The sequence below is a fragment of the Meriones unguiculatus genome, chromosome 21 (assembly GCF_030254825.1).
Source record: "Meriones unguiculatus strain TT.TT164.6M chromosome 21, Bangor_MerUng_6.1, whole genome shotgun sequence".
NCBI classification, from domain to species: Eukaryota; Metazoa; Chordata; class Mammalia; order Rodentia; family Muridae; genus Meriones; species Meriones unguiculatus.
The window spans coordinates 46,307,016-46,323,704 of NC_083368.1; the positions used below are offsets into that span (position 1 = coordinate 46,307,016).

The following is a 16,689-nucleotide window of genomic DNA, read 5'->3' on the forward strand; positions in this document are numbered from 1 at the left end:
AGTTGTTTTTAACATTATTTATATTCCATGTAACTCTGACTGAACTTTGTGTGTAACTAAGAGCAGTATAAACTTTAAAAAACTGCTGCTGTTTGAGAGCTTGAAAAATACTTATTACTCAATGACTATCTCAGTCACTAGAGTGCAGTAAGCTGGAGGACAGTCACCAAAGAGTGTAGGAGAGCAGAGATTTGAGAAAGGAACAGACAGCAACCTAAGCAAGCATGTGTACTTGCAAGCAGACCAGGTGGCAGGCCCAGGCGCTCACTCTGAAAACAGAGTCTTCCTATATGAGATGTATGCAGGAGAGGAGGGCCGGACCCCAAGTCTTCTTTAGACTTAGCTTAGGTGTTTTTTGTGGACATTGTTTTGTTGGACAGTGTGAGAAGGTAGAATTCTATTCCTACCTAACTGCACATACAGCAGTAGTTTATGTAAAAGTCTCTAATCCCATATTGATTTATCACGTGTTTGGGGAATTTGTTGAGTTTTATTCTGAAATTGTGTATCATAATATTCTGAGGATCTCTAAGATTTTTTACTAGTTTAAATGAAATCTTAGTTTTGGGTCCCCCTGTTGTTACTACAAAAGAGTAAATATGATGAAAATGTTTACCTTTCAAGTATATTGAGTTTTGATTCATCAGTTGAATTGTTTGGGGTGCTCTTGAGGGTAAAGTTACAAGTGTCAGTAACCCTAATTAGAACAATTTGGGCCCCAACCCAAGGCTGCTCCAATACCTAGTCATGTCAGAAATAAATGCCAGCTTACATAAAAGGCTATTCAAAAGTGTTTGGAGGAATTAGGATCCATCATCCATATCCAAACATATGCCTAGATGACAGACTACAGCTTCCTACAGATTGTGGCATACAGAGGTTTCTTTATCTTACCTCCATAATCCTAAGTCAGTAAATCTTTGGAAAATTGTTTATATTTTTGTGCCAGGAAATATATAATAAAGTCAGCTGTTGAACTACTAAACAAAAATGTTTACTAAGCTTTAGTTATAAATCTTTTGAGGAACTTATTACTACTTCCAAAAATAAAACTCCCTTGAGCTTTACTATATATTAAATGAATTGACTCTCTTGAGTTTTCTATTCCTGTCATTGCACTTTACAAATTGACTCCTTTTATAAGTCACCACTGCATACTCTATATCTTTGAAGCTAAAAATAATTTTCACTTTATATGTATGTAGTATGTATGACTAGATAGATAGATTGATAGATCGATAGATGGTTAGATCATTAGATCCTAGTACTCAGGAGACCACAGTAGGAGAATTGTAAAATTGTAGCCTACCTAGACTCATGGTAAGACCCTGTCTTAAAAAAAAAGAAGAGGAGGCTAGTCTTAACAGTTTCTTATTCTTCACACCACTTCTATTTCTTCTTGTCTGGCAGTATTAGGAATTTAATAAATGCTAGTTCAAGAAACACATTTGTAATTACAGAATTAATAAAGGAGGATATTAGTGAAAACTAGAGCATGTTGGCCATCTATTCTATTGAGGGAAGGGTATATTTATTCAGTGTAGTTATGCCTTTTTGAAGAACCTTTGGAAATCATTCTCAGATTGTGGAACCGTTATGTGCGTTGGAATTAATTTTTTCTTCCTGCAGTCAGTGGCAATGTATGTGTATTCTCAGAGTAACACATGCACTTAAGATCGAGTATTTTATATTACTTAGTTTTGAATCGTATTTTAATAATTATATTCATTCTGGTTTTTTTTTCCCTTGGGTAAAGTTTTAATGTGTCTCATAACTAAACTTTGAATCTCTTGAATATTTCAGTGGTCATAAAAATCTGTGCCCATCATCTTTCTTCTGTCCTCTGTTACACTGTAGCATTAAATTTAAACCTGAAATAATATTGATTCAAATTATTTTCCCTACCCTTATTTACAGCTGCTGTTTTTATTTTTAAGGAATGGTCGTTGGAGGTCAGAGTGGAAGTTTACAGTCACTCCTTCCACCACACAGGTGGTTGGCATCTTGAAAATTCAGGTATGAAAAGGTGACTATTGACTGATCTCTAGATAGTTCTGAACTAAGTCATAATTAAGCAGCCTATACTTTGATGGTATACCATAACCTTTCTAGCTTTTCTTTTAGGGCAATGGGAAAAACGAGTAGTAGTCTTTTAAGTCTTTCAAATAACCTGGCACTTGATTCCCTAGTCATTAAAACTCCACAAGGATAGCTGACAGTTTCTAAAACAGAGCTAAAATTAGATGTTGCCATTTGGTCTCTTCATACAGTTTGTTCAACTAAGCATTTGAGTTGAATGTGTTTTTCTGTGATCTGAAATGAGTGGAGTTGAGTGAAGCATAGTAATACATGCATATCTTCCTATACAGCTTTTAAATAACTTTATATGAAATGTACTAGAGTTGAACGTTGATTCTTAGTGTAAATTCCAATATTTAAATAAAACATTTGATATAAGCAAGTTGCTTGTTTTAATATTAATATTACTACATTAGTTAAAGGAATGTACTGGTTAATCTTTGTTTGGGGTCACTCACCACAATATTACCCATTGTGAAAATTACTGTATGTTAAAAGCTCTGAAGGAATAAAAATGAACACTGCCGAAGCTCTGTCGTCTGGGTTTGGTATACTTTCTGGTTTTATATTCTGTTAGCTTTATATATTTTGTTGCCTGTTCATTTAAGGGACCCAAAAATGGAAGTTAAGAATATGAAGTTTGAAATCATATTTCATGAATTTGAATTCTAGCCAGTTACTTTGTGACTTTAGAAAGTTGTTTGATCTTCTGCTTATTTCTTTATCTGCTAAAAACAGTTTAAAAGTTTTTAGACTATTTAAGAATTAGTTCATGGATAAAATAGTTACAGTGAAACATGAAGGACTCAGTGAATGGAAGCCATTTGTTCTTTCTGTTTTTCCCTTCAGTTTGGCCTCAGTAGCTTTTACCTGGGCAGTTATGTCACTTGGTTTGACCAGCTATCCTAGTTCTGCTTTCACTGCCTAGCATAGTTCCTAGCATGTATTGCAATTTTATTTTATTAAGCTAATTCACTCCCTGTTTTACTCACTTTTCTATTGCTGTGAAAAGACACCGTGACCAAGGCGATTCACAGATGAAAGAGATTATTTGAGTTTACAGTTTCAGAGGGTGAATCCATGACTGTCATGATAGAGCATAGCTGCAAGCGGGCAGCCATGGTGCTAGGATGTAAGAGCTTACCTCCTGATTCATCAGCACAAGGTGCCAACTGGGACTCCTTAGGGCAACTTCCTCCAACAAGACCACACTACCCAATCTTTCCCCAAAAGTTCCACCAGTTGGGGTTCAAGTATCCAAATACATAGGCCTATGGCAGCCATTCTCATTCAGACCTAATGTATTTTTCACCACAGTATTTAAACATTTAAATCTGTATTTGTCACTTTCAAGTTTAACACCATTTTATGGTCCATACCAGAAATATTTGCATGACATGAAAGGCCCAAAGCTGACTGGTGTATTACCTATGTCTTTATTTCCTCAACTATTCCATCCCTCCTGCTTTCTGTATAGTCCAGCTATAAATATCACGGTCCTGTTCTTTTTCTCAAAGCCCTTTTTATTCCACTGAAAGAATCTGCTAATGTGCTTGTGTTGGATAGGAGGTCAGCAACTTTGTCTTTGTGTCTGTGTGTCTATAACGTTATATAGTATAATACAGTGATGAGTCAGTTAATGTTTGTTGAGTAAATTAATTTCTAAATTTTGGGGAAATGAGTGGTTGAAATACACTAAAGTAGCAATGGTTGGGGGAGAATATTAGATCAGTTTTAGACATCTCAAATTGGGGTGCTAATAGAGTAGCTATGAGGTAAAATAACTAACAATTGCTGTGTGTGTGTGAATAATAGTAATCTATAGTCTTCTTAGGCTGATAAGAGTTCAGAAGGTCTAAAAGGCTTACAGCCTACCAGAAAAGTCTGAGCTCAAGATAAACTTGGTAGTCATGTTTGTTGATAAAGGAGATGGTGTCCTGCAAACATATTCCTGTAATGTGCTTGCTTTATGTTATTTCTCTAACAGGTTCATTATTATGAAGATGGCAATGTTCAGCTAGTGAGTCATAAAGATATACAAGATTCCCTCACAGTGTCTGTAAGTAATTAGTTCCTCAGTGAATATAAAATAACCTACTATGTCTATAAAACAGCAACTTTATAATTGACTTTTAGTGATATTTTCCCTTAGATTAAAGAGTTTCAAGTAGATTAAATTTGGTAAGAAATTACAATTCTGTAAATTTGGACAGCTTTGGGATGTAATTCACATTCAATTCATGCTTTTAAAGTATAAGGTTTGAGGGTATTGTGGTTGTGCAACAGTTGTTAACATCTACTTTCTGAATTGATGGATGTCTGTTATGGACATTTCATGTGACTAATCATTTAATAATGTGCTTTGCTATACTAATCACTAATAATGTGTTTTGTCACTAGCTTCTTTTCCATTAATAGTCTTGATCATTGTCTTCTGCTATGATTTTGGTAACTTTTTTTGCCAAATAATGTTTCATTTTGTGGATATATACTTTTGATTACCAGTTATAAATATTCCGTTCTCTAGGTTGTTGTTTTGAACATTCTTGTACTATTTTTTGTGTAGACCTTTTTAAACAATTTTTGTGGTACATAAGAATGCTTTTTGTTCCTAGGAATTGATTCATGTGATGTGTGTGGTATTTTCAATCATTGCCATGTAGTTTCCCAAAGCGGCTACCATTGTAGAGTTCCAGTAACAATAGATGAAGGCTCTATATTTTCCATATCTTTGCTAAAAGTTGACTTTTCGATTGCAACTCTTTGTCTTGAGTGTATGTATTCTGTGATAAAATGCCATGAACAAAAGCAACCCACGGAAGAACGAGTTTATTTTGTTTTGTACTTTATGGTCCATCCATCTTAGTTACTTTTCTGTGGCTCTGATAAGGCACCATGACCCAGGCAACTTATCGATGGAGGACTAGACTTGGGGCTTAGGTACAGGGCAATAGGATTCCATCACCCTTATGGCAGGAGGCAGCAGGCAAGTAAGGATGGCACTGGAACAGCAGCTGAGAGTACACATTCATACACAAACAGGAAACAGACCCCACTCCTAGTATACATTTTCCAGCAAGGATACTTCTCCTAATCTTCCCTAAACAACCACCAACTAGGGACCAAGTATTCAAATATGAGCCAATGAGGAACATTCTTATTCAAGCCACCACATTGTCTAGAGACTCCAAGGCAGGAATTCAGAGCAATAATTGGAACTGAAGCAGAGACCATGGAGGAATGCTGCTCCCTCCTTCCCTTTCTCCCTCCTTCCTTCCCTCCCTCCCTCCCTCCTTCCTTGGCTTCTCCAACTTGCTTTTTTATACAGCCCGGAAACACCTACCCGGGGGTACTGCATACAGTGGGCAGGTCTGCCCCACATCAGTTTTTATAATCAAGAAAATGCCCCCATAGACATGTTCAGGGCCCAGTTGATAAAAGCAGTTCCCAGTTGACCCTTCCCTCTTCCCAGTTGAAGAGTTGTGTCAAGTCTGTTTTTGCATCTTCCTGTTAGTTAGGGTGACTTTCATTGTGTTTTTGTTTTGTCTTTCTTTACATTTTTTGTTGTTACAATTTATTCACTTTGTATCCAAGCAGGATAGGTAGCCCCCTTCTTCTTCCCTCATTCCCTCCCAATCCCACTTTTCCTCCCTCTTCTCCTCAGTCTGCTGATAGGGGAGGTCCTCCTCCCCTTCCATCTGATCCTAGCTTATCAGGTCTCATCAGGACTGACTGCATTGTCTTCCTCCGTGGCCTGATACAGCTGTACTCCCTGCAGGGGGAGATGACCAAAGAGCCAGCCACTGAGTTCATGTCAGAGACAGTCCCTCTTCCCCTTACTAGGGAACCCACTTGAATACTGAGCTGCCATGGGCTACATCTGTTCAGGGGTTCTAGGTTATCTCCATGTGTGGTCCTCGGTTGGAGTATCTATCTTTGCAAAGACCCCTGGGACCAGATTTTTTGGTTCTGTTGGTCTCCTTATGGAGCTCCTGTCCCCTCTAGGTCTTTCTATCTCCCCCTTTTTTCATAATATTCCCTGCACTCTGCCCAAAGTTTGGCAATGAGTCTCAGCATCTGTTTTGATACCCTGCTAGGTAGAGTCTTTCAGAGGCCCTCTGTGCTAGGCTCCTGCACTGTTTCCTGTTTTCCTGTTTTCTCCCACTATCGATGTATTTCCCATTTGCTTTCTGAGTGAGGATTTAACAACTTTCCTAGGGTCCTTCTTGCTTAGCTTCTTCAGAGTATAGATCTTAGTATATTTATCCTATATTATATGACTAATATCCACTTCTAAGTGAGCATATACCATGTGTGTCTTTCTGCTTCTGGGTCACCTCACTCAGGATGATCTTTTCCAGTTCCCACCATTCCTTTGTGGGGTGGAGAGGGTTGGTGCATGTTCAGATCCATTGCCTCTTTCTTCCTCTTTGTCTATTTGGCGGGTTGTGTGTGTTCGCTGGTGTGCGTCTGAGTACAGCATGTGTGCACTGTGCCCACAGAGGCCAGAAGAGGCTTTGGCCCCCCTGGAACTGGAGTTAAAAATGGTCTAGAACCTACATCCCAGTAGGAGCTAAGCTGAGCCATTCCCAGGCCCCTCTTGCCGATTCTGAATTGCTTATTTGTGCTTTTGCTATTGAGTTTTAAATTTTATGTATTCTAGATGCATACATATGTATTCTAGACGTCTGGGATTATGCAATTTGTAAATATTTTCACTTTTTTGGGGGGGAAGCGTTGTTCTGAGACAAAGTTTCTTTGTGTGACTATCCTGAAACTTGCTTTGTAGACCAGGCAGGCGTCAAGCTTACATAAGTCCACCTGCCTCTGCCTCCCAAGTGCTGGGACTAAAGGTGTGCACCATTACCCGCGGCTGTATTTTCACCTTCCTGTGTGATGCCTTTCCATCTTCTTATAAAGCCATTTCTCTTTTGGAGTCATTTGCAGAACAAAACTGTAGTTTTACTGTATTACTTTTTTTCTTCTATCATCTGTGCTTCTTGTTACCATATTAGAAACCACTGCCTAGAACGAGGTCATGAAGATGAGTCCATGACACTTGACCTAACTTTTAGATAACACTCTGATTTCAGTTCCTTTAAATTCAAGAATTTGTAGATTTAATTTTTATTTCTCCTTAAAGTTCTTTCACTTTTCTTTTAATTGTCTTTGCATCTGTTTTCTTGTTGATTTTTTATTTTACCCCAAGGATACTACAGTGTAACATCAGGGCAGTGACATTTCCTGGTAGGCGTTTGTGTTTGTAGACAAAAGTACCAGTATATTGTAAATAATAATTTTACAGAAGCATTAGCTTTAAGAAATGTTATATTAGGCCAGATGCTACTAAAGAAGAAAAACAGCACCTTTTGATAATGGGTTCTTGTGAATACCAGGCTTTCCTCTTAACCTCAGGCTTCCCTGTCTCATCCTCCCTGTGCTGGGATTGTGGATGTGGTAACCTTCCTTTTTTTATTTTTATTTTTTATTTATTTCCATTATTTAGGTAATTTCTACTTTAAATGCTAAATAATAATTTTCTAAACTTCGCCAGTCATAGCAGCTTATCTGTACTTCCAAGAGATGTTAATTCCTTGAAGTTAGGTGCCATTTATAACAAAGATGCATAGTACATCATTGGGGAGTTTGATATTGTAGGAAAATTGATTGTAAGAGATTTGTACAAAAATAGGCTAGTATTATATAAATGAGTCACAGTAATTAAGCATTAATATCTAAGTTTTTAGGACTTTTTTCACAGTGTTTTCATTGTTATTTTGGTTATAGAAGCACATGTATGCAAATATGTACATCATACGCACTATATTGTTTATGTCCTAAATGAATTTTAGAGAATTTTACAGTAACACTTTGTTTTAAAAACATGGACATCTATTGATACTGCGTTACCTGGATTTTTTCTGGGCTCCCATTGGGTCCTCAGTACCTGTGAGCTCATTTGAAAGACCTGAGGTGAGACACAGGGTGGTGAACTCCGCAGAGCGAGGTGGAAGGCTCTGTAGGGAAAGAGACTGACGTGGGCACACCTTGGGGACGCACGAATGGGCAGTGGCCAAATAGACAGTTGTGCTGACTTAGATTTTGGGTAGACTTCAGGAGATTCTAAAGTCTTTCGAACATAGCTTTTCTTGAAGGTTGTTTTCCTGTTGAGTGATTAACAAGGCCCCTTTGGGTTGATGGTTGCTGGAGGGAAAGCATACTTGTCTTTTGTTTTGTATTGTCTTTGTTTTTAACAGAGCTTCCAGCTAATTAATAATCGTACAAGATTGAGATAGTTAATCTATTTATGAACTTGCTGGCAGTTGTATTTCCAGTGTTAGAGATAGTCATCTTTTCCCTCTTTAAGCCAGTTTTGGCTGCTAACTTTACAAGCTGTTGATTATGAGGAAGTGGTCATTTCCATTGTCCTTCAAGCCTGTTTACATCACTGTTAGGAAAACAAGCACAACCATATATTGGCATATTAAAATTTATTTTAAAATATTTGGAATAAATGTACTTTATATTTAAAATATACTCTTCCTAATTGTTTGGGTTTTAAGTCACTATGATAAATAATATACAGTAAATATTTAATAATATATAGGCAAAGATACTATAACTAGAAATCTATACCTTACATGTTATAATTGGATCTTTTCTCTGTATGTTATTAAGACCTCACTATTTTAATAAATACAGAAACTAGGCTTGTTCTGTGGACTTTAAAAAATATTTTTGCCTGATTCTCCTTGGTTATAGAATATAATTAATTTTATAATTTTTTGTCACTAATGTATGTATATCTGCGTGTGCCTCCATCTGCATGAAGATATACATGGATGTGGACACTGGAAGTGGTTGTTAGCACCCTTAGAGCTGGAATTAACGGTGCTTGTAGGGCAGTCAGCATGTGACTTAGTTCCTGGGATCAGAACTCTGGTCTTCCTGATCGTTTATCAAGAGCTCTTTTTTGCATTTATTTTTATTTACAAGACAGGGTCTCACTATGTAATTCTAGCTGTCTTAGAACCCACTATGTAGACCAAACTAACTTTGAACTCGTAGAGATTCATCTGCCTTAGCCTTATCCCCCAGGTGCTGGGATTAAAGGCGTGTACCATCATGCCTGGCTGCAACAAGAGCTCTTAAGCTCTGAGCCATCTCTCCAGCCACACTGTTGTCTTCTTTGCTTGTCTAACCTTTATCTGTTCTGCTTGTTAAATTACAACATTAACTTATACAAGGCTTTAAAAATGAGGGGTTAGTGGTGGAATGCTTCCCCAACATGAACAGGTCCCTGTGTTTAGTCCCAGCATTGGAGAAAAATTTAATTGAAAAATCAGAGGTTCCATTTTTATTTACTTTTACTTTTATTTCAGAATGAGGTGCAAACAGCAAAAGAATTTATAAAGATTGTAGAAGCTGCGGAAAATGAATACCAGGTATGATTTTCTAAAGAGTCTGTGTCCACTGAAGGCTCGTTCTGAAGTTTGATAGCTACTTTGAAACAGCTTTTAAGTCCATGTTGGGTTGTTTTTTGTTGTTGTTTTGTTTTTGTTTTCTGTTTTATTTCATTGTTAAGCATTGAAGTGGACTGCTTAAAGATTATTCTGAAAATATCCTGTTGTTCCCTCGATTTACTTTAAACGTATAACCACTTTTCTTTTTAGACTGCCATCAGTGAGAATTATCAGACGATGTCGGACACTACCTTCAAAGCCTTACGTCGACAGTTGCCAGTTACACGTACTAAGATCGACTGGAACAAGATCCTTAGCTACAAGATTGGCAAAGAGATGCAGAATGCATAAATGAAAATTGCATGAACAGATTGTTTAGTGTCTTTGCGTTACAAAAAACAATTATTGCAAAAGTATTCTGAGCTGTCAGCCGCCCAGTGAGGTGGGGGCTGTTGCGTCTAAGATCACTGTAATTAAGTAGTGTGGTTAGAGCACGGAGCTTAGCTGATAACCTTGTTCCATTTCCTTTCTTCAGAGGGTTGGAAATGAGCTAAGATAAGGTCTTACTCTGTTCCTCCTTCCCAAGTATATCTCTCTCTGTTCCTTCTCCTACAGTGAAGAGGTGATCCCTCTGGGTCAAGTCTAAAGGGTTCGAAATATCTCAAAAGTATCTTACTGTAATCCTGAAACTGTCTTTGGCTATGAAGAGGACAATTTTGATGTTAGCCCCATTATTTTTAGTGGGATCAGTAATGGACACTCTACTTAAGGTGGTTGATGGACTTAGCCATGTATGCTGCTAAAGAAATTACCTACCTTTCCTTTCACCTCTTCCACCTATGGAAAATGGAGATTAGAGAGAGGAGAGCATTTTCTATACCAGTTATGTTTAAACCTTCTCAGTAAGGTTATTTAGCTAGCTTAGTGTCTAACTAAACTTTTTTAAAACAAGGCCAAGGTCTGTTGCTGTTTTGAGATTCTGAAATTAAATGAGAATACTTATTTCAGAAATGCATTTAATGCTTTTTTTTCTTGTGACAGTTATGCAAATTAGCTTGAATTCCATATGTTCCTGAGTTATTTTTATCACAAAGCCACAAGTGTATTATAAGGCAGATTGTAATATATATATAATCCTGAACTCATGACCATGTCTCAGTTGATTCTCCCTCCCCCTTGGATTGAAAACTGAATTTCATTGTGACATTAAAATGTCAAAATTTGGTATTTATTTGAGTAAAAAAAAAAATCATCAGTGAAACATACACTATTTTAAATACTTTCTTTGTACATTGTCATTCTTAACAAGTTGTAAATTAGAAAATTTGGGCGTCCACATGGTATGCAACTGCATCTTTTGTTCTCCATCTTCCGATGCATCATAAGCATGTTTGTAATACTTTAAAAATATATCTACTGACACCACAGGAATTCAAGCCTCGGTGAATGTTAGCATTTACTATTAAGGAGTTGGTGGATTTGTGGTTTCATTCAGTAGTTTTGCTGTTTATACTTGAGTGGAATCCATTCCTCACATACTCCTGCAGACATCTGGGCCTGGATTTTTTTTTTTTTAACACCACTTTTACTATGTATAATAAAATATTTCATTAGCTTGAATTGTATAGATTTTTAAAAATTCAATGAGAGCATGTTTAATTTCTTTTTAAAAATCACTGTTGGGCTTTGAAAGCATTGCAAATATATGACATTGTGACAGTTTTGGCTAATTTTCTCTTTAGTTTTTAAGTTTTGGCATCAGAATATCTAAGGAAAATGAACTGGTAACATTCTTTGGGTTTTTTTAAACATGTTCTTAAATTTGATTTAATTTGATTAATTAATTTAAGTTTGATTCTGAACTAAATGCTAGATAAATAATTAATTTACTAGGTTGTATGAGTTGGACTAGCTAGCAAGGGTTTATATCCATGGCAGCCAATTATTTTGGCTCTTTTCTTTGGAGTCGAGAATATAGTTTTTAAAATATACACAACTTTTTGAATTGGCATATGAAACATGAAATTCTTCCCAAAACTCAGACATGCTAAAATAGTGATTGTACAATTTTAGAGTTAGTTTTTCAGTTATAAGAAAGAAGAATCAGAACATAGAATACCCGACGCTCAGGGATAGTTTTAAGTAGTTTCAGATAGCAGTGGCTGGTCTGGTACACTCGAGTAAGCTCATGAGTAGCCAGGTGACTCAGAGTGAACTTGGGAAGGACATGCTGGCCTGGACAGGGTGGGAGCTTACAGGCAGTAGGTTGGAGGAGGGAAGATCAGTGAGATTTGATGAGAGTTTGTTTTTGAAACATGAGGTGAAAGTATTTGGAGCTTGAAGAATTAGGAATATTTTGAAAGAAGCAGGCAAGTAGGTGTTTTGGAGCAGAAGGCTGGCCAGAGGAATTTGGTCTTAGATTTCGTAGGAAATAAGTAGCAGTTAGAGAAAGGAAACAAAATAAAGAAATGAGAAAGTGAGCCTGGGAAACAGTTGACAAGATGAAACACTCCTTGGATGGTAGTGTCAGTAGGAAGAAGCATTTCGTGCAGGTGTAGAGTACATGAGCTGAATTTAAGCAAGGTACTTTGCCAAGATTGCATGACTCACTGCATGAAAGGCAGACCGTTGCAGTGATGGTCTGGAATTTAAGCTAGGTAAGTAAGGAAATGACCCAAGAGAGAAAAAGTGTGGAAAATTGCACCATCACTGAATCACAGGTGTTCAGTGTGCAGGACTAACGTAATGGTTCTCAACCTGTGGGTTCTTTCCCCTTTGGCAAACCTCTTTCTCCAAAAATACTTACAAGTCATAATGGTAGCAAAATTACACTTACAAAGGAGCAATGAAAATAATTTTATGGTTTGGGGTCACCATAACATGAACCGTATAAAGGGTCACAGTGTTGTGAAGGCTGAGAACTACTGGACGAGAAAGAGTTAACTATCAGTAACAGTAGTTGTGGTTAGTATGGTACGCTCAAAACTGAGATGAAAGAGTTAGAGCTACTGACGAGTGCGGCGGAAGCAGCTGTACTGGGGGAGCTCAGCTGGGGACATAGCCAGCCGTGAACTCGGAGTGGAAGGGAAACTGTGGATCTTGAAGCCAGCACTTGTGTTAGGTGTGTGGCACAGGCGCGGTTTTCGAGGATTTATGAGGTGCTTTCTGACTGACAGCCTATTTCTGCTGTGTTGTTAACACGAGTTCCATATGCGTGACAGCATGCATTCATGAGGCTTTATTTTAGATTTGGGAAACAAACATAGAAACGAGTTTTAGAAAGTTCCAGCTTATTATGTTCCATAGATAGCTGCACAAGATCTCTGTCATCATTTCTGTAATGAAAGACATATTCAAAAGTCTTACATACTGTACCCTTGCCAACCATGACACATTTAGCTAACAATACACAGTGGCTTTATCTTATGTCTTGTGTAAATGCTCCAGTGAGCACATGTGTTTCTGTCAGGGTGTTCTCTCTCACATCTGCAAGGTGGTTTACTAAGATAGAACCACCGTATATACTGTAATCCTGAATCTGTGTATTTGGGGGCTTGAAATAGAAGGGATTTTTGTTTGATTTTTGAGACAGGGTTTCTGTTTGTTGGCCTGGCTATCCTGAAATCACGCTGTAGACCAGGCTGGCCTCAATCTCAAAGAGATCTGCCTGCCTTTGCCTCCCAAGTGCTGCACTTAAAAGGAATGCACCCATCATGAGTGGCTTTCTGAAAGAGTTTTTTTACAGTCAGACCCTTTCAAGATGCATAGGTGTCTCAATATTTAATGTTTTAGCATTGTACAAAAGTGTTGTAGGACCAGCCAGGAGTGAGTACTACCTATTAATGAATGAAATTTTAATTTACCAATTAAAATGGCCAGCAAGGCTTAAAGAAATTAATGTCACAAGATAAAAATAGAAAAAATGTCAATTTATTCAAGATTAATCAGCCTATGTAGAGATACGCTGTTAGGCAAACATGAAACATTCTTAAGGTCATGGAACCACAGGAGCGTTTTGTGGCTTCTGGCACATTACAGTGTATTCAGAGATGCTGATGTTTGTAAGGCACGCTGGGAATGGTAATTCTGCTTTCCCATGGCCAGTTAGGAAGATCAGTATCTTGATGCCCTTGGAACCTATTTAGGGAGATGGACCCCAGATGATACTTAAAGGTTGGGAGCTGGGCAGTGGCTCGTTTCCTAAAAATGAATTCTGCATGACCTTAAGGACCTGGATTGAGATCCCTAGCGATCCCACTGAGAAGAAAAAGATGGGTGTATGCCTATAATATGAGAAGATCAGCCCAGCTGTGTGTGGGCCTCTCTGGGCAGCTGCTGTCTGAGTGAGCTCCGTGTTCAGTAAGAGACCTCAAAAACCTAGGAAAGCTAGGGAAGTGACTCTAAAAACAATGTTTGCTGCACACGGACACACAAAACTGTGAGCAAGCATGGCAGCCTCCTGTAATCCTAATCCTTGAGAGGCAGAAACAGGACCACTGTTGGCCAAGCTAGTCAGCTGAATTTTAAATTCCAGGTTCATTGAGAGCCGACCTCAGTGGAGAGTGCTGGAAAACTCCCAGCACCAACCTCTGGTCAGCATACACACACATTTCACTTCACGTAGGGTAGCTTCGAAAGGAGCTGTGTGTGTAACTAGTAGGGAATCCTCTGTAACCTCAGCGAAATATCAGAGTACAGATAACAGGCTTCTAACATGGAAATGTTATCAAAAACACCCAGGCCATAGTTTAGTCCAAGTTTTGAAAGCACCTTAATATGTAATTAAATCCAAGGGAAGAGTTAATAAGTGTCCCTATGAACTAGCACATGCTATTAAGACATTAAGATGCTTTGATCCTTAGTTTGGGTTTAACTTAACAAATACGAGCAAGTTGGTTTAATGTCAACTTTGTGTTAAAAATCTTACACTCCTGTCGAGCACATCCACTCATTAGCCTGTTGAAACCGTGTGCAGTTAGAGCGCTGGTTAATAGAAGACTAATGCTCGAACAGTTGCTGTGTCTTACAATGATGAGTTCTTGGGAAACTTAGTGAAGCACCCAGTTCTTAAGTTAACCAAATGTGTATGGATGAAACCTCTCAAAGTCTTTATGACCAGGCAGCGCAAGCCATCACTTTCTTCTTTGGCTTCATTTGTTGCTAACCTGCTAATCCCTAGCCGAATGAGGACACTTATGCTGAATGCACAGCTCTGACATCTCAAGACTTCTACCTGGGTATGAGGGCTTCACTCTGGTCCCCAAACACTAGAATAGCCAGCCCTAGCCCTCCTAAATACCAATTCAGCTCTAGAGGAGACTTGTTCTTTACAAACATAGTGCAAAATACAAGTGGTTCTTATTAGGACCTGATATCACAAGGGGGAAAAAAAGGAAAAAAAAATCCTGCCAATATGCACTCACTTTCCCCAGGAAAAATTAAATTTATTGGGAAGATAATTCTCTACAGAAAGCTGAGGGTGACAGCACGTGACTGTAATGGAAGAACTGGGCAATTGAAACAGGAGGGAAAGGAATTCAGGGTCCTTAGCTACAAGAGTTTTAGGCTGGTTCAGGCTACATGAAACACTATCTAAAAAAAAAAAAACAGTATTGGCCAATGGCTCATTAGTGCCGAGTTTGATATGTCTTGTACCTTTTATTATTCATTTAAAATTGCAGAATATGCTGACATGTTCATTCCAAGCAAGGTAGAAATATGCCATAAAGTGAACTGGGTGGAGACTTCACTGATGCTGAGCTGATTATGGTGGCACTGGTCTAATCGGAGCACTGAGACCAGCCTTGGCTACATAGCAAGCATGAGGCCAGCCTAGACTATGTAAGACCCTATTTCAAAAGCGAGAACAACAAAACACACGGTGGTGCATGCCCTTTCATCCTGGCACAGGGCAGCTGAGGCAGGTGGATCTCTGATGTGGCAGCCTGGCGTACTTACTGTGGTCCAGCCGGGGATACATAATGAGACCCTATTTTCTTTTAAAGTTATGAGCAGCTCTTTAAAGAAGCCCTTCATATTAGATAAAATTTTCTGTTACAGGAATTAGTCTAGGTGATTAAAAAAAAGAGTTGTATAAAGTGTCAGCACAAAAGAGGAAAAAAAAAAAGGTGAAATCTCCCAGTAAAACAAAAAGCAAATAGGTTTTATTTTTGTTGTCATTGTTGTTTTTGTTTTTTGAGACAGTTTCTCTGTGTACCTTGGCTGTCCTGGACTCACGTTGTAGACCAGGCTGGCCTCGAACTCACAGAGATCTGCCTGCTTCTGCCTCCCCAAGAAAAAGCAAATACTTATAATGTATTTGCTTTTAATAATCAAAGGGCACTGCATTGTGACTGGAATGCAATGAGTGTTCTTTGTTAGGAAATCTAGCAAAGTCACATCCTGCACTAGCAGTTTAGATAAGAAAGACAAGACCCTCCATAAATGGCACTTGCATATAGTGAAACAATGTCCTGATTCCCAAGGCAGCCTCTCCAGTCAACAAAGGAAAAAAAATGGCTATAAATGGCAGTAGAATAGTCAGGAATAGAGAAGGGGTTCATCGGAGCCATGCTTTATACCATACAAGTTAAAATTGTGCCAAAGATTTAAAATTTAAGTCTCCAGTTTGTTTCAAACCAGTTAAACTACTTTAAGAATTTTAGGCAAAACTCAGAATCCATATAATTTTTAAAAACGTACATTTGTTTCATTTAAAGTTTTCTTACATGGCTTTACAAAGTCGAAGATAAATCAACCACAGAAGAAAACATTTGCAACTTAATTAATAGATGGCTGCTTTTCCCAAACTAGATCCTGTGGCACAAAATTGGAAGTTTTCTTGCCACCTGAATCTCTGACATGGAGAACCTTACAAGTCTTGGGCTAATTGAGAAATAAACACTTCTTAAGCCACTGCTATTAGGACTGGTTTGTCCGTAGGTGACTCCTGCTTCTCATTCTGTAAAGCCAGAAGTGGGGTCTTTAGATAAGAGAGCATGGTGCGGTCTAGAAGCAGCATCTGTCAGCACAGTTCAGTCTGCGGTGGGCCACTCGTGGCCCCAGATAAATGCCAGTGGCACCTTTTAATTCCTGTGCAGAGAGAAAGTCATCTCCAGACCACTCTCACCTCTAGAATGTTCAAAGA

At 38.3% G+C, this 16,689-nt stretch overlaps 1 protein-coding gene across 1 annotated transcript in view; it reads left to right on the forward strand.

Moving 5' to 3' along the window:
• Positions 1–11,261, forward strand: part of Capza2 (capping actin protein of muscle Z-line subunit alpha 2) — a 29,474-nt gene extending 18,213 nt beyond the window's left edge. The window contains exons 7-10 of the mRNA XM_021653782.2: positions 1,938–2,016; positions 4,067–4,138; positions 9,462–9,524; positions 9,753–11,261. Coding sequence (XP_021509457.1) covers positions 1,938–2,016; positions 4,067–4,138; positions 9,462–9,524; positions 9,753–9,893 — 355 coding nt within the window. The 3' untranslated portion in view covers positions 9,894–11,261. The remainder of the gene's footprint in view (positions 1–1,937; positions 2,017–4,066; positions 4,139–9,461; positions 9,525–9,752) is intronic.
• The last annotated feature ends 5,428 nt before the right edge of the window (positions 11,262–16,689 follow it).